The 24,023-nt window shown below is 45.1% G+C and overlaps 1 protein-coding gene across 3 annotated transcripts in view; it reads right to left on the bottom strand.

The window, feature by feature from the left end:
• Positions 1 to 24,023, bottom strand: part of LOC143997005 (beta-Ala-His dipeptidase-like) — a 102,810-nt gene that overhangs the window by 56,522 nt on the left and 22,265 nt on the right. For all 3 annotated transcript variants that reach the window (XM_077492360.1, XM_077492361.1, XM_077492362.1), the window contains 4 exons: positions 20,716 to 20,823; positions 17,730 to 17,873; positions 6,914 to 7,076; positions 6,530 to 6,618 (listed from right to left, as the gene is read on the bottom strand). In XM_077492360.1, coding sequence (XP_077348486.1) covers positions 6,530 to 6,618; positions 6,914 to 7,076; positions 17,730 to 17,873; positions 20,716 to 20,823 — 504 coding nt within the window. The remainder of the gene's footprint in view (positions 1 to 6,529; positions 6,619 to 6,913; positions 7,077 to 17,729; positions 17,874 to 20,715; positions 20,824 to 24,023) is intronic.

The raw sequence follows: 24,023 nt of genomic DNA on the forward strand, positions 1-24,023 counted from the left end.
CTTCTAACGTCTCAGCCCCTGTATACATGACTGAAGATACCCTTTCCTCTGCCCTGCTGGGGCTAGAGGAGAGACTAGCGGCTTTAATTGCACCTTCCATCCAAAGGGATAGGAAGCATGGTTCCTGCACCTCAGACCCTTTATCAAGGGAGCAGTGGGTAGAGGATGAGGTATTACCCTCAGGGGATCAAGAGAAAAGGCAATCCAATGAGTCCTTTTCTGAGGAATCAACGGTAGATGAACCCTTTTCAGCCTCCCAATCTGAAAAGTTGCTGGTACAGTCTCTTACAGAAATGGTTCGTTCTACTTTCAAGCTGTACCTAATAGAGTCAGCTGAAAGTTCTGTTTCTTCTTTGGGTTCCTTAAAACCTCCACAGACTTTGCATGCATTTCCCCTCCATGCATTACTGGAACAGCTTATTTATGCTGAATGGGATCATCCGGATAAGCATTTTCTCCCTCCAAAAAGGTCTTAAGTACTTTATCCCACGGAGGAGAAATTCACCAAAAGATAGAATGCACCAGCAGTTGATGCTGCCATATCCAGTGTGAATAAAAGTCTAACTTGTCCAGTAGACAATGCACAAATGCTTAAGGATCCAACAGATAAAAGATTGGAGTTCCCATTAAAATCCTCTTTTTCTTTGGCAGGTGCAGTTACTCAGCCTGCAGTCACTGCAATAGGCATCTGTCAATCCCTGAAGGACCAGTTTAGACAGGCCCCTAAGGAGGTTCCCTGTACAACAGGCCGTAATTGGTCAAACCGCCAAGTGCATTATGTTTTGCCATTGACCAGGAGTCTCGCCTTGCGCTTGTGCTGGTGCACATGCAAAGGATCCTGTGGTTAAAAAATTGGCCAGCTGAATCACCATGTAAAAGGCTCCTGACTGGTTTACCTTTTCATAGGGATCAGTGATTTGGGGATTATTTGGACAAATACATCCAAACGATTTCAAGTGGGAAAAGTACTATTTTGCCTGTCAAAAAGAAGACCTGGGGGTAGAAGCCTGCAAAACAGAATTCTAAAGCCTCATTATGAAGGGGCACCCTAGCTCGCCAGGGTGGGGGGAAGACATCTGCAGTTATCAGAAGTCTGACAGGAGGAAATTCAGGAAAGATCATCTCCACGATAACTCTAGGGTACAAACTGGAATTGCAGGAGTTTCCACCGCCTCATTTTCTGAGGTCTGACTTTCCCAAAGATCCAGGGAAAAGGCAGTCTCTGTTTCGGGCATTAGACTGATTACTGGTTCAGGGGGTGATCATGCAAATCCCCACAGAAAAGCAAGGCTTGGTGTTCTATTCAACCCTCTTTACGGCTCTTTCACTCAGAGGATCAAACGCGATATCGTTAGTGTGTACTGACCACCCAGTACGCACTGACGCTATCGCGTTTGATCCTCTGAGTGATTGGGCACTCGCAAGCCGGCCGATTATGCTGATTTTATCTCCATGTTTGTAATATGTACACAATTCTTTTATATTGCTGTAATATACGTTGTGAATGTATTGTTTGTTATTGTGTGTAAATTAAATGATTAAAAACTTTTTCAACTTTTAGATGTGGTACCCATGTGCCCTTCAAAAGTCCTATAAACACTAGCTGCTTTTTCCATTTTCGTAACATATATTGGGACGATGGCACATTATTATGTGTTTGTTCACAGCGTCACCCTGTGATACAAACTGCTATATATCTCACATTCTGAGTTTCCATAACCCATACATAGATCGACTATAGCTGGTCTCTGCTTAATTGGCTTAATTTCAATTCATGTATGGCCCGCTTAAAGCGGTGTTCCAGTTTTTTTTTTTTTTTAACTCAGCACAAACACTGTAGCTGCTGACTCTTAACCACTTAACAACCAGCCCATAGCCGAATGACGGCTACAGGGCGGTTGTTTAACTCTGGGAGGCCGTCATATGACGTCCTCCCATAATTCCGCTCTCGCGCGCCCCCTTCGGGCGTGCACTCGAGAGCATCCGTGACCGCTGGGTCCATAGGACCCGGCGCATCACGGATCACGGTAAACAGCCGCTCATCGCGGCCGTTTACCACGTGATCGCTCCGTCAAATGATGGAGTGATCACTTGTAAACAAACTGATCGGTACAGAGGAGGGGGAAGAGATCGGTGTCAGCAGCGCTGTGGGCTGCATCTGCAGTGCCCACATCGCTGCTCACCGAAATTTAACCCCTCAATTCTCTGCCATTACTCTGCAATACTCTGCAATACCCTGCAATACCCTGCAACACTCTGCAATACCCTGCAACACTCTGCAATACCCTGCAACACTCTGCAATGCTCTGCAACACCCGCCAATACCCTGCAATACTCTGCAATACCCTGCAACACTCTGCAATACCCTGCAACACTCTGCAATACCCTGCAACACTCTGCAATACCCTGCAACACTCTGCAATACCCTGCAACACTCTGCAATACCCTGCAACACTCTGCAATACCCTGCAACACTCTGCAACACCCGCCAATACCCTGCAACACCCGCCAATACCCTGCAACACCCGCCAATACCCTGCAACACTCTGCAATGCTCTGCAACACCCGCCAATACCCTGCAACACCCGCCAATACCCTGCAACACCCTGCAACACCCTGCAACACCCTGCAACACCCTGCAACACCCTGCAACACCCTGCAATACCCTGCAACACTCTGCAATACCCTGCAACACTCTGCAATACCCTGCAACACCCGCCAATACCCTGCAACATTCTGCAATGCTCTGCAACACCCGCCAATACCCTGCAACACTCTGCAATGCTCTGCAACACCCGCCAATACCCTGCAACACTCTGCAATGCTCTGCAACACCCGCCAATACCCTGCAACACTCTGCAATACCCTGCAACACTCTGCAATGCTCTGCAACACCCGCCAATACCCTGCAACACTCTGCAATGCTCTGCAACACCCGCCAATACCCTGCAACACTCTGCAATGCTCTGCAACACCCACCAATACCCTGCAACACTCTGCAACACCCGCCAATACCCTGCAACACTCTGCAACACCCGCCAATACCCTGCAACACTCTGCAACACCCGCCAATACCCTGCAACACTCTGCAACACCCGCCAATACCCTGCAACACTCTGCAACACCCGCCAATATCCTGCAACACTCTGCAACACCCACCAATACCCTGCAACACTCTGCAATGCTCTGCAACACCCGCTAATACCCTGCAATGCTCTGAAACGCAATACTCTGCAACACCATACTCTGAGATACCCAGCCATACTCGGAGATACCCAGCCATAGTAGGTGATACCCTGCAATACCCAGCCATAGACACCCCCCCTCCCGCCGCCCTCCGGTGCTTCTACCGACTCGCCAATACGATCAAAGCCAGAATCTTTTTTTTTTTTTTTCAGGCTTCCCAGCTTAGAGGTGAGATGTGGGGTCTTATTGACCCCATATCTCACTGTAAAGAGGACATGTCATGCCCTATTCCTATTACAAGGGATGTTTACATTCCTTGTAATAGGAATAAAAGTGATCAAAAAATTTATTTTTGGGGAAAAAAAATGTCAAACTAAAATAATTAAAAGTAAAATGAACAATAAATTTTTATTTTTTTTTAACCACTTGCTTACTGGGCACTTAAACCCCCCTCAGTCCCAGACCAATTTTCAGCTTTCAGCGCTGATGCACTTTGAATGACAATTGCGCGGGCATACAACACTGTACCCAAATGAAATTTTTATCATTTTTTTCCCACAAATAGAGCTTTCTTTTGGTGGTATTTAGTTACAGCTCGGAGTTTTATTTTTTGCTAAACAAACAAAAAAAGATGCAAAAAAAAAAAATCATGTTTTAATAGTTTGTTATAAAATTTTGCAAACGGGTCATTTTTCTCCTTCATTGAAGTGCGCTGATTAGGCGGCACTGATAGGCTGCATTGGTGGGCACTGATGGGCTGCATTGGTGGGCACTGATGGGCTGCATTGGTGGGCACTGATAGGCTGCACTGGTGGACACTGATAGGCTGCACTGGTGGACACTGATAGGCATAGTTAAGGCGGCACTAATAGGCACAGATAAGGCGGCACCGATGGGCACAGATAAGGCGGCACTGATGGGCAAAGATGGGCACAGATAAGATGGCACGGATGGGTGGCACGGATAAGTGGCACGGATGGGTGGCACGGATGGGCACTGATAGGTACCACAGATAGATGGGACTGATGGGCACTGATAGGTGGCACTGATAGGTGGCTCTGATAGGTGGCACTGCTGGGCACTGATGGGCGGCACTGCTGGGCACTGATGGGTGGCACTGCTGGGCGGCACTGGGGTGCAGCACCTTTGAGGCAGATTTTGGGTGGCACTGTGGGTGGCACTGCTGGGTGGCACTGTGGGTGGCACTGTGGGCACTGCTGGGTGGCACTGTGGGCACTGCTGGGTGGCACTGTGGGCACTATGGGCACTGCTGGGTGGCACTGACAGGGGGGCACTTACTTTATTTCAGGATGGCACTGCGGGTGGCAGGTGGGCACTGGCAGGGGGCAGGTGTCCGCTTAAATTGCTGGCCGTGATCGGGACTGATGTCCCGAACACGGCCGCCGGCGATCGGCTTTTTTTTTTTCTCCTCGCGCTGTCAGCGCGAGGAGGAATACTAGCCGATTACCGGCTCCGTTTTATCACATGATCAGCTGTCATTGGCTGACAGCTGATCACGTGATAAGGGGTCGGGATCGACCCCTTACACGGATCGGTGATCAGGCGAGTCTCACGGACTCGCCGATCACAGAGCGCGCCGCGCGCGCCCCTCAGGGGGCGCGCAGGCCGCTCGTATCCGGGATGACGTCAATACACGTAGTCCCGGAAATGTGGGTCCGCGCTATTGCCGTCATTTTGCAATAGCGCGGTACCCAAGTGGTTAAAGCGCCCCTGTCCCCATGTGCTCGCATGCAGAAGCAAACGCATATGTAAGTCCTGCCCACATATGAAAACGGTGTTCAAACCACACATGTGAGGTATCGCTGCGAACGTTCTAGCCCTAGACCTCCTCTGTAGCTCAAAACATGTAACCAGTAAAAAAAAATTAAATCGTCGCCTATGGGGATTTTTAAGTAGCGACGTTTGGCGCCATTCCACGAGCGTGTGCAATTTTGAAGAGTGACATGTTAGGTATCTATTTACTCAGCGTAACTTCATCTTTCACATTATGCAAAAATTGGGCTAACTTTACTGTGTTTTTTTTTTTTTTAAGCACAAAACAGTTTTTTTTCCAAAAAAAAGCATTCGAAAAATTGCTGCGCAAATACCGTGCGAGATAAAAAGTTGCAATAACCACCATTGTATTCTCCAGGGTGTTTGCTAAAAAAAAATATATAATGTTTTGGTATTCTATGTAATTTTCTAGCAAATAAATGATGATTTTTACATGTAGGGGAGAAATGTCAGAATTGTCCTGGGTGCTCCAGAACGCCTGATGGCGCTCCCTGCATGTTGGGCCTCTGTATGTGGCCACGCTGTGTAAAAGTCTCACACATGTGGTATCGCCGTACTCGGGAGTAATAGCAGAATGTGTTTTGGGGTGTAATTTGTGGTATGCATATGCTGTGTGTGAGAAATAAACTGATAATATGACAATTTTGTGAAAAAAAAAAAAAAGTAAAAAAAATCTTGATTTTGCAAAGAATTGTGGGAAAAAATGACCAGCGGTAAAGAGGCGCTATATTTAGCGTCGCTTTACCATCATTTTAGCGGCCGCTAACGGGGCAGTTTTACCCCCTGCTAGTGGGCGCAAAAGGGTTGAAACCACCCGCAAAGCGAGTTGCATTGGCGCTTTGCCAGTGGTATAGCCGCGCTGCCCCATTGATTTCAATGGGTAGGAGCGGTTTAGGAGCGGTGAATACACCGCTTCACCACTCCAAAGATGTGGCTAGCATGACTTTTTTCACCGTCCTGCCAGTGCACCACTAAAGTGAAAGGAGCCGTTTTTTTTCAGGTGCTACACAGGCGCTATTTTTAGCGCTGTAGCGCCTGAAAACCGCCTCGGTGGGAAAGGGTCCTAATGGTAAAGCCCAATTGAACTGTCAGCTTAAAGACTAAGTTCACATTTCACTAAAAAATAATAAAAGCACAAAAATAATAAATTCACATAAATGCACAGGGATTAAAAATATCTCTTCTCTCCAGCAGGTGAAAGTCCAAAATGTATAATGCTTGTCTGAGTAGTTAGAAAACAGGGTGCGGAAAGCTGAAATTACACTCTACAGAGCTCAGTGAGGAGAGCTCTGAGAGCTGATTGGAGAGGAGAACACACCCCCCTTCACACAGCACACAGGAACAGAACTAAGGCCGTCAATCACAGGTTGTGTGCTAGAAGTACCTCCACTAGAAGTCTCAGGTGAAACAAACTAAAATGTTTGCATAGTCTGAGTTTGTTTTCTTAAAAAATTAGCTGGAGCCAGAGTAGAAAAATCTGTATCCTGTCAGCATGCTACAAGAAAAACAGGGATGGCTCATTGCATTAATTTTTTAAAAATTGTCTTACCTTTTTCAGTGATATATATGTTTCAATTGCATTTATCCAGGCTAACACGGGGCCTTTGTTGTCAGTTGCACCTCGCCCATATAAGTTTCCTTAAAATTATGAAAATTTAAACTTAGAAGAATTATGGCATATTAGTAAATAATTAAAGTACATTTTTCAGAAACACACATTCTCTTTAGACTCTAAACAACTCTGGCCAAATGCTATTCCACCTTCAGGCCCTTCACACTGATGTGTTAGTTCTCAAAGATGACCAAGGAAGAGGACTAAATCTTTAGCTCTGTTTTACTATACTTTTGTATTCAGAATGATGTATGCTCTATATACTGTATATATTAACAAAAGTGCATAGACCTGAAACTAGCCAATAACCAAGATACTAACCATTAACTTCAGTCAATGTGTATGGATCATTTTTCCACCCATCTTCCTTTTTAGCAGGCTGGACATCCACATGTCCATAAAAACAGACAGTGGCCTTTGTGGTGTCATTGCCTAACTCAGCCAAGATCGCGGGAGGGAATTTGATTTTTTGTCCATCATGCAGCTGCAGAGAAAATAAAATGATTATTTCAGAAGTTTAGTAATAAAATTCTATACATACACTGAGTGCCAAAGCAATCTACTTAAGAAACTGCAAATACAAAATGTCAATGGGAGAGGCAGCAAATCACTCCACCAGTGCCAGACTAAACTTTGTGGAGGCCCCTAGGCAGTCGAAACCTTGGGGCCCACCTTGCAGGTTTCTGGATTTTTCTAGTACAAGTGGAATAACATTGAACTAAGTAGTGTGCATGTCAGCCACTAGAGGGAGATGACCATCACTACTGTACACTACACATAGGTAGGTTGCACCAAAATCCTTTACAAACTGACAGCTGAAAGTAGAGGAGCTTTTAAGTGGCAAACTGTAATGTGATTCAGACCTGGCAGAGGGTGAGGAAAGATATAAGACACTAAACAGGTTAGTGAAGATAACACATGAGAAGGGGGTCTGGAGCGGTCCTTGTAAACCTACGGGGCACTTACAACTAAATGCTATGCGCCTACCTTTAGGACATCCAGGCCCATTGTATACCCTGTGTCTCCAGTATTGGTACAATATATACCGAACCAGCAATCATGCACATCTTATCCTTAATGGGTGACATCTACAAACGGGTCTGAAGGGCTCCTGGGAAACCCGCGGGGCACTTGCAACTGAACACTAGGTGGCTACCTTGAGGACATCCAGCCAACTATATGCCCTGTGTCATCACTATTCAGTGCAAAAGAGGCAGCCCATGGCTGACCAGCATACATTTACAACAGTGGAAGTTATATCCAAGTTCTGAGTTTCTGTGGTATTCAGGAAGTTTTGGGGCTAAAGTTCAAAATGAATTGTGCACTGTCTAAGGAACCCCCTGCAAGCCTTGGAGTCCCCAGAGAAACGGACCGGAGCTGGTAGTTGTAATGAATGTGTGGCTGCGACTGATGCGATAGGTGCAGCGGCAGATAGCGGTTGAGGTTGTTGAACCGGGGGTCCTAATGAGGCCTGAACCTGTTCAACACGCGATGCCAAATCCTGAAGGAATCTCATCACCTGGGTCTGAGGCAATTCTTGGGTCTCAAGTCTGCGAACTAAGCTCTGCAATGGATCATCTGCAGGAAGCGGCACGTCAGCCGGGTCCATGGCTGATCAAACTGTCAGGTCACCCCGAGGCGAGGTGACAGATGCACACCGTAGGGATCAGGAGTGCACCGCAAGGTTGTGGACCCTACGGCTGACTACTGCGGACGGGAGACAGGTCCCACCGGGGTTAGAGCGTAAGATTCCCTGGGGCGCGGAGTCTAAGAGCCAGCAGGTGTTCACCAGCGCCTCGAGTGGTGAGGATGGACTTGGCTGCAACTGGCTCCAGGTCGCGACCCCCAGGGTCCCCCAGCTCACAACCACAGTAGGCAACAGGAGGATAGGGATGGTGAGGGACAAAGCCAAGGTCGGGGCCACAAGCAGACAGCAATAGTCAGGGACACGCCAAAAGGTCAGGATCACAGGCAAACAGGGATAGTCAAATACACGCCAAAGTCGGTAACGAAACAACAGAAGAGCACACGGCAGGTAACAGGAAGCTAAACACACAAAGGAATACACAATGGTTGATCAGCACTGATGGCCTGCAGTGCACAGGTTAATATAGGGCTCCCTGATAGGGCCTGGGGTGGAGCCATGCTTAGAGGAGAGGTTATAAAAACCACCAGGTGGAAGTGGCTGGTCTCTTAGTCTGAACACATGAGGGGAGGTAAGCAAACACAGGAAGATCACTGCATAACCATGACACAATTACAGTCAGCCAGGCTGCTCAATCCGCCAGAGAAAAAAAAGTGTTAATAAAAGTTTTTTTTTTAAGAGGAATTACAACTTTATTTGTTGGATGCCTAAGCATTTGAGCATTGTCTGCCGAATAACAGCTCTTATTCACAGAGGATATACTGTGTTAATTGCTAGTATACCGTACTTAGTGAATTTCCTCCACCATAGTATAAAGTGTAAAAACCTTCTTAGGAGGAAAAAATAACATTTATCTGGGAGATCTTCTCAGATACAAAAAAGGCTTTTCTGACAAACCCAAACACTCAGTTAAGGGAGCATAAATGTGGAGTGGACCATTTAGCAAGACATTGATATCAGCTGGATCTCCCACATTTGACATCCCAGAAGAGGAGTCATCAGCCTCACCACGGTCCCCTGGGGGGATTCGTCTCCTCCCGCCACTAGTTCCCCCGTTTGAGGGTCATGGGCAACGAAAGAGAACCTGTGCGACTGAAGTCACTAAACTTTTTTTTTTTAAACCCATCATGGCTGAGGGAAAAAAGATCCTTTGGTAAAACACACAGGGGCTGCAGTGTTGAAAACAATTGTAAACATTTCATGCCCCTGATGATCACTCTAACCAGTCACTCCTTCTCAGGGGAGCATGCCATCTGTAGAGATGCGTAGGCTTATCAGAGCTAGAGGGGGGACTGCTTTAGCTTTATTTCTGGGGGTGTTTTAACAGCATTGCATGTACTGCTTAAGCAATAGTTCAGCTTCAACACCACTATTAAGGCTCAGCCTGATGCAGCAGTAAATGTGTCAGAGGAAAAAACCAGTGTCACCAAATCTTAAATGTCACTTTCGCTCTTGTGTCCCTCCATAGTTTTACAAAATACAATTGAAGGTTCTTTTAAAAACAAACCCCCCCCCCCCCACGCTGGACGTTGGAGGATGCCAATGCCACGCTAAACCCCTCCCCCCCGCATCACCTACGGCCCTCCCTTTCAAAAAGAGCCTTTTCCCCGTGCGAGCAGCGTGGGGCTCTCGATCCCCAGGAGGAAGAAGAAATGGCGGTAAGTCGCGAGCAGCATGCAGTTCGCACTTTTTTTTTATTTTTTTTACAAAAAATTGCAGCGCTTCCTTCCCCAAAGGGGAGCGTCTGTGGAGAGAGAGAACTCCCCCCAGAATTACCAGAGGTCTGTCAAATGGCCGGAGGAAGAAGCATCTGCTTCAAGACACAGCGTGGCTCTGAGAAGCATGAGACATGAGTACTCAATACAGCCCCCAGTGTTGACACATAGGCATGACAGCATTTACTAAATTTAAAGAGACATTTCATAAGAATTTTTTTTAAATTTCTTAGAAAACTCCACTTAGCTTTCCCACCGCTTTCTGTGGTAAACCAATAGACCCAATCTTCATCCTTCATGGTGGCCTCCATTAAACCTTCAGGAGCTGGGGATCGTAAAAGGAAAATCCACAGTTCTGGGCCTGCAATAGCACCCTGGCAGTAAAAACATTATGGCCTTAATACTTAGTACTGCATCCCAGGGACCAGCTTCCCAAAGGAGAGCATTCACAGGCAAAAACCTTCTTTCTTTGGATACGAGGCCCAGGTACCATTCAATACGGTCAAGATTAGACACTCTGAATAGATCTGTCTGCATAGCCAGCCCCAGCAAGGATTACTCCAGAAGATCTCAGCACAGCACACCTTTACTTGTGACCAAAACCTTAGACACTGGCGAAAAAACTTAGGTACTCCCACCAGTGGAAGGGGTTATATAGGGAGTGCACTTTTTAATTTAGGGCATGCCAGTGTCCATCACCTGAAAGTGGCCTATAACCCATATGGTAACTACTATGGCTCTGTGTCCCCGATGTATGAAAAGAAAACACCCCCGCTGCTGGAATTAAGGCGCCCGGTGTCCGAAAAGGGGATGTCTACAGTGGCCATGGATAGATTTGTGCAATGCATGAATCTATCCATAGTACACAGAGGGGGGATAGCTGGAGAGAGGGATGCACCGCCACTGTACATCTATCTCTGACCAGTTGCGCACTTCCAGTTTTACTTCCGTTTGGTGATCGCCTGGGCATGGTTGGATACACAGGAGTGCGTGGGGTGCTATACCAATGCGTTTCACCCACCTAGCACATGTGTTTCAGCAGGGTGGGGCCTATAAAGGTTTTAGAAATTACTAGGGATGCACCGAATGGGTTTTTTGGTGCCGAAACCGATACCGAAAATGAAAAATACATTAGGCCGAAAACCGAAAAACCGATACCGAAACAGCACCGATACCGAAAATGACTGTTTTTAAAAAATATTTTTATACAGGAGGTGGTCAAAGACTGGGGACATGGTACAGGAGGAGGTCAGAGACTGGGGACATGGTACAGGAGGAGGTCAGAGACTGGCGACATGGTACAGGAGGTGGTCAGAGACTGGCGACATGGTACAGGAGGTGGTCAGAGACTGGCGACATGGTACAGGAGGTGGTCAGAGACTGGCGACATGGTACAGGAGGTGGTCAGAGACTGGCGACATGGTACAGGAGGTGGTCAGAGAATGGCGACATGGTACAGGAGGTGGTCAGAGACTGGCGACATGGTACAGGAGGTGGTCAGAGACTGGCGACATGGTACAGGAGGTGGTCAGAGACTGGCGACATGGTACAGGAGGTGGTCAGAGACTGGCGACATGGTACAGGAAGTGGTCAGAGACTGGCGACATGGTACAGGAGGTGGTCAGAGACTGCGTGCATGGTACAGGAAGTGGTCAGAGACTGCGTGCATGGTACAGGAGGTGGTCAGAGACTGGCGACATGGTACAGGAGGTGGTCAGAGACTGGCGACATGGTACAGGAGGTGGTCAGAGACTGGCGACATGGTACAGGAGGTGGTCAGAGACTGGCGACATGGTACAGGAGGTGGTCAGAGACTGGCGACATGGTACAGGAGGTGGTCAGAGACTGCGTGCATGGTACAGGAGGTGGTCAGAGACTGGCGACATGGTATAGGAGATGGTCAGAGACAGACGACGTGGTACAGGAGATGGTCAGAGACTGGGGATATGGTACAGAAGATGGTCAGAGACAGAGGACGTGGTACAGGAGGCATCCCCCATTACAGGCCAGTGTCCCCCATTGCAGCCAGTGTCCCCCATTGCAGCCAGTGTCCCCCATTGCAGCCAGTGTGCCCGCAGCCAGTGTGCCCCATTGCAGCCAGTGTGCCTCATTCAGTGTGCCTCATTGCAGCCAGCGTGTCATTTTGCAGCCAGCGTGTCATTTTGCAGCCAGTGTGCCAGTGTGTCATTTTGCAGCCAGTGTGCCAGTGTGTCATTTTGCAGCCAGTGTGCCAGTGTGTCATTTTGCTGCCAGTGTGTCATTTTGCAGCCAGTGTGTCATTTTGCAGCCAGTGTGTCCCATTGCAGCCTGTGCAGGGAGGAGAGCCGCCTCCGCCACCTGTTTGATCACAGCGCCGGGAACATCACAGCTTTCATTTCAATAGCTGTGTGTTCCCGGCCGCGCGCCGTCACACGCAGCCCCTCCCCCTTGTCCGGGCACTTTGATAGACAGATCATCCGTCCAATCCTGCGGATGATCTGTCTATCTAAGTGCCCGGACAAGGGGGAGGGGCTGCGTGTGACGGCGCGCGGCCGGGAACACACAGCTATTGAAATGAAAGCTGTGATGTTCCCAGCGCTGTGATCAAATAGGCGGCGGAGGCGGCTCTCCTGCGCTATACAACCCCCATGATGGGCGTCACCAGGGGCGGGGGGCGGAGCCCCGCCCCCACCCAGGCCACGCCCCATTTTCGGCTCCATTATCGGCCGTTTTTCTCTTTCGGCAAATTGCCGAAAAGGGCATTTTCGGCCGATATGTTTCGGCGTCCGAAATTTCGGTGCATCACTAGAAATTACCCCCCTCAGGGGATATCCTGTGACATAACTTCCTGCCCATTTTACTTACAGTTTTAACCCTCACTGGGGCCTGGCTGCAACGTCATGCTTCCTGCACTTTAGAGTCTGACTATCAAACTGAAGCCATTCAACTCTACAGACGTTTTAGAGAGACAAAATATCCGCACCAATGTCTGAAAAATTTGAAAAGAAAAGCATTGCAGGAAAAAACGCAAACCCTACACAGATCTCGCCAGATCCGGTGATTATCACCCCTTTTGGTATACAGTGAAAGGAGATTCGAGGCATTTTGGAAAAACACTGGCACCTTTTGACACAATATCCTCAAATGGCAGCCATAGTGGGCTCTAGACCCTTTCTGGTTGCAAAAAGAGCCAGGAATTTATCTGACGAACTGGTGAATTTGGAGTTTATCAAAACACCTGCATGTATCTGGCTCACTGATCTGCCACCCCTAAAGGGAATGTATCCATATGATAGATGCCACATATGTAAATTTGTAGACAAGATGGATACTTTCTCTCCAAAACTTTGATTGGATCAGACACTTCATTGCAATACATCTCGAGTCTTGTACATGATAGAATGCCCCTGCCACATGCTAAGTGTGGCTAAAACCAAAATGCTCATTAAAGGTACGGATGGGATGGGAGAACATCTATCGACTATACAAACCCCAGACGAGAGACCATTGGCCAAACATTTTGCAAAATATCACCAGAGGTGCCCGGGTGGACTAAAGGTTCAAGGCTACTATGTGATGAAATTAATTGAGCAGAAGAGAGGACTACAACACTGTATTACTCAAAAGAGTAGCAGTTTTTGTTTAGGATGTCTTGCTCTGAAGGGGTTAAACACGGAATAAAATTTACAGGTTTTCCTAACCCCCTAGATAGTATGGATAGGGTAGGAACAATGCTAGCTGTGACACACCATATCATTGTCAGGTCACCATATCCCTATGGGTAATGAACAATGATGTGTTTAACCCTATTTACTATTTATCATTTACTTCGCACTCTTTGTAGTACGCCATATTCCCCTCAAAAGTGTTTCTCTCCAGTGATCAAGCAAATGTAGTTGCTCTGTATACACAATCTGTGCCAAGCTGTATATGTGTTCAAATGTAGATAAGACTGTAAGCAAAATGGGCAAGAAGTGATGTCATCCCCCAGAGGGGGGTAATTTCTAAGCCTTTATAAGAGGCTTTATAATTTGGTGTCACCCACCCTGATAAAACCCACGTGCTAGGTGGGTGAAACGTGTTAGTTTAGTACCCCACCACTCCCGTGTATCAACCATGCCCAGGCGATCTACCATCTGATTGCCCACGTCCATTCTTGACAAACAGGAAGTGAAAATCGCAGAAACCGTAAGTAAAACCGGAAGTGAGGGGCCAGAAATGTATGTACACTAAGCTTGCAACAAGGGAACCCAAGTGACTGGCAGCACCAACATTAGCTGGTACCAGCGACAAGTGGATGCAGGAGGAAGGTTTCCCTCCACCACGGAAGATGGTGGACAACTGCATGCGAGTCATACCTCCTCGCTGAAGTATTGTCAGTGCCCTGTGCATCTGTGTGATGGCCTCCCCGCAGAATGGGGTGACACTAGCAGTGATGTGATCACAGGCTGAATTTATGTGAATAGCCTGGGAGTTGCGCTTTGATACTCAGTGACCACACTTGGAATACCCCATTACCATTTGCATCATTCATCCCTATGGCATACATCTTGATATTGAATCCCTTCCTTTTGGTTTTGAGCCCTTATGTTGCTGCTCATTGTTGGGTTTGTGTAGACAGCAGTGGCTTTTAATTGTTGAATACCACAGGAACTCAGAACTTGGCTATAACCTATAACCTCCACTGCTGTAAATGTATGCTGGTCCGCCACGGACTCCCTCCTTTGCACTGAATAGTGATGACACAGGGCATATAGTGGGCCTGGATGTCCTCAAGGTAGGCACCTAGCATTCAGTTGCAAGTGCCCCATGTGTTTCCCAGGGGCCCTTCAGACCTGTTTGTAGGTGTCATATGCTAAATTGATATACTGTCAGGATAAGATGTACATGATTGCTGGTTCGGTACAGATTCTACCAATACTGGAGACACAGGGTATACCGTGGTCCTGGGTGACCTAAAGGTAGGCAGCAGGACCCCCTTCTCACGTGTCATCTTTACTAACCTGTTTAGTGTCTTGTATGAATGAAAGTGGCATGGCTGTTTTTTTAAGACAACGTTGTCATTTTAAACTGTTTTGCCATCTTTTGTGAATGTTTACCAATTGTTTATTTGTGGGCAATTTTTCAATAAAGCGTATATTAGGAGTATTCTACTGTGTGTTCTTCTTGAGGGTACAGGCCCCTTTTTTTGAGGATATCTTTCCTCATCTTCTGAATTATTCATTGGTCCTTATTGGTGAACTCCATCCTCACTTTGGATGAATCGGAACTCCTACCACTGACCTGGCCAGTTGACACTCTGGCCAAACGGTCCATGTCCTTTCCCTTACCCACTTTCCTTTTTGAAACTGTAATCTAAACCTTATGTCTATGGTTTATGTAGGGTACAATACATGAATACAGTATTTTCTCTAAAAAGTCTGTAAAGTTTTTGTTTTCATGAGTCAATTCCTTTTTCTCTATCTTTTGTAAACAATTTAATAAAGCTTCATTGTAATCTTCTTTCAAGATCAAATCAATATTATTTTGATCCTTTGTTGCAGGGCCCTTAAATGGCACGGGGCCCACAGGCTGATGCCTACTCTGCTTATTTGGTAATCAAGTACGGACTCCACTTCTTCTCTATGTTGTAAGCACCATAAATCTCCTCTTCCTAATGTGACGGGCCCTTTCAGCTTCTACTAAAACTATTTATGTGATGGGAATATTTCTTCTAATTTTATCTTCTGTGACACCTGTCAAATGGAAAGTGTGGGGAAATCTACCCAATTGGAAGTTATAATTGCTAGTATGCTATGCATCATGTAATAGCTTTGTGTGTGTTCACATTATAAATTTCTGAAATTAAACCTTCTTGTAAACAGAGATTTGTATTAATACAGACTACAATAAACCAGAAGGGAATAGCTCAGTTGTACAGAGGACAGAAGCACTTTGTTTAAATTTACACTGCTCTGGAAAAGTTCTACATTTGGGGGCATATTTGTAAAATTGACATTTGCCGAACATTTGCTGCAGGTGAATCTTTCTGGTGCCTGTGTTTTAAATGAGGATGATTGATCCACCACCAGTGAATGTTTGGGGAAAATCTTCTTTGCTACATTTTAAATATTCCATATAATGTCTATTAAGACCCTTAAATAATGTAACATGTTGTGGCTAACCAGTCTTTAGATCTAGGGGAAAAAAAAGCAGTGCTCTTACTGTCCAGCTCTTCAGATTACTCTTGTAAAATAAACCGTGCCTTTAAATTTACATGCAGCAGTGAGCTGATCACCGTCCCTGCAAATAAAACAAGCAGCTTACCAGAATCATAGACCCTGAAGTAGCAGAGGTCCGTATACTCTTGTGGTCACTAAAGTTGGCCCTAGATGGTTCGTTTTTGTTAGTTTTTTTTGCCGTTTTTAGGTGGATGGGGCGATTTCCCGTGCATGGACATTGTATTGGATGGAACAATTAATCAAAGTCGATTAACCAATGTCTGTAGAACGGTGAAGCTCACACACTAATTTAAATTTGTTCAGTCCCTGCTGGACAAACTAAAGTTTAATTAGTGTAAGGCCAGCTTTAAGCAAAACAACTTTTTTTTAGTCAGCCTCAGCAAAGAGGCAACCCTAAATAGAGACTCAGATAGAGCACATCAATAATGTTTTAAGCAGAGTTCCACCCAAAAATGGAACTTCCACTTTTACGGTTCCACCCCCCCCCCCCTCCAGTGTCACATTTGGCACCTTTCAGGGGGGAGGGTGGGAGCAAATACCTGTCTATTACAGGTATTTGGCTCCCACTTCTGGGCATAGATGCCTGTGCCACCTGCGGGTATATACGCCACTCCCCCCCCCCCCCCCGCTGTATTCTGGGAGACACATGGGTCCCAGAAAACAGCAGGGACCAGTGGGATAGTGCTGCAGCAAATTCCAATGTACTATGTCACACTGATAAGCTCTGCCCTGCATTTTCAGGTCAATAGGTCATCATCAGTAATGTGCTTCATTCGTTTCCTTTTTTTATGTTTTCTTTCCCATTAATTCCCCTAGTGACCCTGCCAGTAACACACTTCCTGTCCTAGGGTGATGTTTACTTGCTGTACTGTGTCCATGAAGTAGAAGCATTGTCAACTTTAACTGGTTAGGTCACCAAACATCTCCCCTTCTCGTTATTCCCTTTACACAGAGGGGAGTTGATTTGTAGTTCACAGAAGATAACCTAGAAAGCTGATAACATTGTTTGAGATTTCAGTTCAGTGCACAAGATGTGACAAGGATACAATAGGATACAATATTTTTAAAAGGAACAACAGGTATCTTTCTATAATTGCTCCCTCCATAAATACAGTGGAGGGGTGAGTGCAGTCCTGGACAGGAATTGTGTTATTTGCAGGATTACCACATGAAAATAAAGGCACAGAAGCCATAAAAAAAACGAAGGTACACACTAGTAGTTTAGTAGCAGGGCTGAACAAAAAAAAAACGACAGCTCAGAAGGATCCGCTGTAGTAACTATCTGACATTAGTACAGCGATCTCCCCTGCAGTACTATTGTGTTCTGACAGGGCGGCGGCCCCCCCGCCAGAAGACTCCGGTCTTTTGACAGAAGCCGGCCAAATGCAGTACACGTGGACCGAATGTCAGCCGGTTCAATAGAAATGGGCCATTGTGTACTAGGCTTAAGGCAGCCACCACTTCTAAGGACTGGTAAGATGCAACATATCACAGTTTGTTCTAGGATTAAATATACTTTAATATGTAAGAAAAGAATAAGGTGCTTATTTGTAAATGTCTTCTTAATTGATACCAACCGTTTCAAATCCCGTGTCTACTTGCTGTACTGTGGCTCCCAAAGTTTGAATCCTCCGAGCAGTTATTTCTACCATTTGTATTAATTCTTCACGAAGCTGAGGGTCACTGGAATCACTTGGAACAGCTATCCATTCTTTAAGCTCCTGCATGATATAAAATATAAGTATTTCACTATAAAATACAAGCTTTCTTCTACCATAGACAATGTTAGCAGAAATCTAAAACATTGCCATGTAACGTACTGGCAGTAAAGTCATATTAAATCCTTACTGAAGTCTATTAAGAGAGGTTCCAAAACAACTGTATTCACGTTATTTTTTTACTGACTACAATAAACAGATACAGTATGGAGGGCTATACAATGACTGTACACTGAGATATATTCAATATCCAACTCCACTGAAGACTCTTTTCATAAACTGATGAAAAATATATATTTTTATAGTTATTTTTGGGCAGTTTAGTTGAAATTATAACATTTGTATAAGCATTATATCCAGTATAAGGGGTGCTGGGGTAATCCATTTGTCCGGCCCCTAATCTACATGCAAGGTGCAGGATGCACGGACCTTATTTTTTTGCTTTTTTTTAATTAATTTTTTGAAGGACTTAATTAGATCCAGAGGATTTCATTGGCATAAAAAAAAAAGAGTGGGATCGGGGTGCAGAGCACCGTGTCCTGAGCCCGCCCAGTTGTGTGACAACAATAGCAAATTAATATTTCTTATTGTCTTCACGATTCTCCTCCCAGCCAATCAGGAAGCGGGTACTGAAACCCAACTGGCTAAGAGGAGAAGTGATCGTATTGGCCACTGAGGAGGAGGAGAGGACTTAGGGTAAGCTGCCGTGAAGGAGGAGGAGACACCGGGTGAAGCCGATGAGGAGGAATCGCTAATGGAGACCTAGATGGGGTAAGTGTGGGGCTGGTGGGCTGACAATGGAGCATCGGGGGGGGGGGTTGTGCGACCGACCGGGGGGGAAGGTTTTTGGGGCGGTTTTGCCACCCCCCAAAACATGGAGCACCAGCCGCCACTGGTGATAACTATAGTGATAGTAGCAATAACTGCATGGGGCCTCTAAGACTGGGTTTAGCCCAGGGGTCCTAGCTGTAGTCTGCACTAATACAGTTGTTCCTGGCATGGTGAGGCTTTGACTATTACTGTTCCAGTTAGTGCATTTTGGGCTGCAACAGCCATATCAAGTCAGACTTCCCCAGTTCCAACAAATAGATCATTACTGTCTAAATTGATAATGCCACTGGTCCATTGCAGGGATGCCAATGCACCACATGTAGGATTTATAGCATATTTGGGAATTCTGGTCCATTCCTACACCTCCAAGATATTATTATGCTAGTGAAATACTGGATGTGATTTAACTTTAACTACATAATTTAACAGCAATATAAGGGCCTATAATTGTTTCATTTGAGAAGATTGAGGCAAATTGTACAAATCTATTAAAGTTTTGTGCTATTTGATGCATGTTCATCACAGGTCGCTGTAAAGACCACATTTTGGTATAGGCCCACTATTAATTAAAGCAGTTAAAGTATAGCTAAAAGCATTTTTTTTTCCATTTTGGACAGAGCAAGGGAGAGTTATAACCTCTGTCATTTTTTTGCCATCTGTGCCCCATTGGGGAGATTTGCCTTCACTTCCTGTCCCATAGCCAAACAGGAAGGGAGAGGAAATGCCTGCAAATTAGGGGAATCCCTTTGGGTCCCCCAGGTCACCAGAATCAGTGTCCCCATTGGAGGATTTCCCTTCTATTTCTTTTCTGGGAACAGAATGTAGGATTTTCTTTTACTTTCAATGATAATGGTAAACAGGACAAATAGAGAGGGCGAATCTCCCAAACTGGGGGAAACAGACCAGAACAGAAACATAATATGTGTTCTAATCCCTCTCCACTCTATCCAAAACTAAAAAAAAGTTTTGCCTTTAGTTGTACTTTTAGTTAGCACATTCAGCATTTACAAAAAGTTAAGCTTTCATTTTATGCTGGAATCACAGATGAATTACCACTGCATCCATCAAATACAACTACAAAATGGTGCACCTAAAAATTCATACTGATCAGTCTCTATGTACCCTTACTCCTACATCCTGACCCAGCAAGGCATTGGCATGTAGTTAGTTAGATATGAATCCAGTGTTTCATTTTATTCTCTTTATGAGAATCATTTCATATTCTAGCTATTTTCTGAAAACTGCAATATAAGCCCCCTTTCACACCTGAGTGTTTTGTATCTTGAAGCTCAAAGCTCCAAAAACGCTCAACAAGCAAAATCCCATGCTTTTAAATTGTTTCTGTTCACTTTAAAGTGTTCAGTCACCTGTAGCTCAACCCCCGAAGCATTGAGCTACTTTTGGAACATCATGGGGGTATTGGCCCACTAACTTCAGCTTCAAGAGCGTGTAAAAAAAAAAAAAAAAAGCTGAAAAGTAGGATATGTGTTTTCAGGTGCTCCCATAATAACAATCTATGGTCCCAAAAAAAGCTGAAAAGTAGGATATGTGTTTTCAGGTGCTCCCATAATAACAACCTATGGGGCCAAAAAAAGCTCCTGTATGGCTCTTTGCTCCTAAAAACGCACAAAAAAAAACATTGCAAGAAAAACCCCACATAAAAACCTCAAAATCACCTACATATGCTACACGCTCAGGTTTGAAAGGGGACTAAAACTATGAAGAGAGACACTCTTCTGGGCACCTAGAAAATTGAATTGGCCACCCAGACTATGCCTTGTTGCCTACGACACACCTGTAACTAATATGAACCGTATTTTCTGTAATTACTGCATACACGTCAATGCATTTCACGCTCATAAATTGACTATATCCTATACTTTCTATGATATAATTAATATTTGACAAGGTAACATCCAGCTGCAGTAAACAGATAAATGTAACTGCTAGGCCTGGTATCCAGGGATTGAATAGCGCTCTGCTTATTGAATGTATAACATTGGTTCTTTTTTACCTTAACAAAGTCATCTTGATGAGCATCAATGTACTGAAAGAGATCTTCTACCAGTCTCTCAGATGCATCAGTTGTAAACGGCAGCATGATGAGCAGAACAATGAAGACCTACAAGGAAAAACAAGACTCAGTAAAATGACTGCTGAAATGAATATGAATAGAATTGAACCTGTATTTTTGCTTGATATTTAGTAATGCTCAGTCATGGGATCAGAACTTTGCTTTGTGTGCAGTGATTATCAGCTCAAAACAGGCCTTTGTTCCGCCAGGAGATGATTGCATAATGTCAATGTCCCCTTGAGGCTTACCACAGACATAGGAATCCAGCTGCACTGATATTGTGCAACTCACCATCTGAATATGGGTGTTCCATCTCACTTCTTACATTGTATGTTGTATTTGTGTTATGTATACTACTGTATTCGATTTTCTGCAGATTTTTGTCTTCAGATTTACCAAAACCATATAATATGAGGTCAAACCTTAAGAGTTTTAATTTGTATGCAATCAGGCAGGCCCTTGCACTCCATGGTTTTGGTAAATCTGAAGACAAAAATCAGCAGAAAATCTAATAGTGTGTATGGGGGATAAGACACATCCTCCATAAATGCAAGATTCATGAATGATGGATTAGAAAATATTAACTCCATTTGTCCACATAAGATATTTGACCCCTTACCAAAGTAGAAGTTTTGTTCTGTTCTGAAACTTTTTAAACTATTTTTGGCATCCCACGTATGTGGATATGGGCATTATATCTATTATGCTAATTTAACCACTTAACAACCGGCCCATAGCCAAATGACGGCTACAGGGCGGTTGTTTAACTCTGGGAGGCCGTCATATGACGTCCTCCCAGAATTCCGCTCTCGCGCGCCCCCTGGGGCGCGCACTCGAGAGCATACGTGACCGCCGGGTCCACAGGACCCGGCGCATCACGGATCACGGTAAACGGCCACTCATCACGGCCGTTTACCACGTGATCGCTCCGTCAAATGACGGAGTGATCACTTGCAAACAAATCAGCATCATGTTATGACGCCGGTTCCTCCCTCCCCCTTTCTGTACCGATCGGTACAGCGGAGGGGGAAGAGATCGGTGTCAGCAGCGATGTGGGCTGCATCTGCAGTGCCCACATCGCTGCTCACCGAAAATTAACCCCTCAATTCCCTGCCAATACTCTGCAATACCCTGCAACACTCTGAAATACCCTGCCATTACTCTGCAATACCCTGCCATTACTCTGCAATACCCTGCAACACTCTGCAATACCCTGCCATTACTCTGCAATACCCTGCAACACTCTGCAATGCTCTGCAACACCCGCCAATACCCTGCAACACTCTGCAATGCTCTTCAACACCCGCCAATACCCTGCAACACTCTGCAATGCCCTGCAACACTCTGCAATGCCCTGCAACAATCTGCAGTGCTCTGCAACACCCGCCAATACCCTGCAACACTCTGCAATGCTCTGCAACACCCGCCAATACCCTGCAACACTCTGCAATGCTCTGCAACACCCGCCAATACCCTGCAACACTCTGCAATGCTCTGCAACACCCGCCAATACCCTGCAACACTCTGCAATGCTCTGCAACACCCGCCAATACCCTGCAACACCCGCCAATACCCTGCAACACTCTGCAATGCTCTGCAACGCCCGCCAATACCCCGCAACACTCTGCAATGCTCTGCAACACCCGCCAATACCCTGCAATGCTCTGCAACGCAATACTCTGCAATGCCACACTCTGAGATACCCAGCCATACTCTGAGATACCCATCCATAGTCGGTGATACCCTGCAATACCCAGCCATAGACATCCCCCCCCCCCCTCCCGCTGCCCTCCGGTGCTTCTACCGACTCGACAATACGATCAAAGCCAGAATGTTGTTTTTTTTGTTTTTGTTTTTTTAGGCTTCTCAGTTGAGAGGTGAGATGTGGGGTCTTATTGACCCCATATCTCACTGTAAAGAGGACCTGTCATGCCATATTCCTATTACAAGGGATGTTTACATTCCTTGTAATAGGAATAAAAGTGATCAAAAAATGTATTTTTGGGGAAAAAAAATGTCAAACTAAAATAAATAAAGTAAAATGAACAATAAAAAAAAAAAAAAAAATTTAAAAGCGCCCCTTTCCCCATGTGCTCGCATGCAGAAGTGAACGCATACGTAAGTCCCGCCCACATATGAAAACGGTGTTCAAACCACACATGTGAGGTATCGCTGCGAACGTTAGAGCGAGAGCAATAATTCTAGCCCTAGACCTCCTCTGTAACTCAAAATATATAACCAGTAAAAAAAAATTTAATCGTCGCCTTTGGGGATTTTTAAGTAGCGACGTTTGGCGCCATTCCACGAGCGCGTGCAATTTTGAAGAGTGACATGTCAGGTATATATTTACTCAGCGTAACTTCATCTTTCACATTATGCAAAAATTGGGCTAACTTTACTGTGTTTTTTGTTTTTTTTTAAGCACAAAACAGTTTTTTTTCCAAAAAAAAGCATTCGCAAAATTGCTGCGCAAATACCGTGCGAGATAAAAAGTTGCAACAACCACAATTGTATTTTCCAGGGTGTTTGCTAAAAAAAACATATATAATGTTTTGGGATTCTATGTAATTTTCTAGCAAATAAATGATGATTTTTACATGTAGGAGATAAATGTCAGAATTTTCCTGGGTGCTCCAGAACGCCTGATGGCGCACCCTGCATGTTAGGCCTCTGTATGTGGCCACACTGTGTAAAAGTCTCACACATGTGGTATCGCCGTACTCGGGAGTAATAGCAGAATGTGTTTTGGGGTGTAATTTGTGGTATGCATATGCTGTGTGTGAGAAATAAACTGATAATATGACAATTTTGTGAAAAAAAAAAAGTAAAAAAATCTTGATTTTGCAAAGAATTGTGGGAAAAAATTACAACTTCAAAAAACTCATCATGCCTCTTACTAAATACCTTGGAATGTCTTTTTTCCAGAAAGGGGTCATTTGGGGGGTATTTGTACTTTTCTGGCATGTTAGGGTCTCAAGAATTGAAATAGGCCGTCAGTACTTCAGGTGTGATCAATTTTCAGATATTGGCACCATAGCTTGTGGACTCTATAACTTTCACAAAGACCAAATAATATCCACCAATTTGTACTTATTTTTACCAAAGATATGTAGTAGTATAAATTTTGGCCAAAATTTATGAAGAAGAATTTTCTGTATTTTTTATTTTATAGCACAAAAAATTAAAAACCCAGCGGTGATTAAATACCACCAAAAGAAAGCTCTATTTGTGTGGAAAAAAAGGACAAA

Source organism: Lithobates pipiens, unplaced genomic scaffold (assembly GCF_037356315.1).
Source record: "Lithobates pipiens isolate NorthernLeopardFrog02 unplaced genomic scaffold, aLitPip1_a1.2 Scaffold_19, whole genome shotgun sequence".
NCBI lineage: Eukaryota > Metazoa > Chordata > Amphibia > Anura > Ranidae > Lithobates > Lithobates pipiens.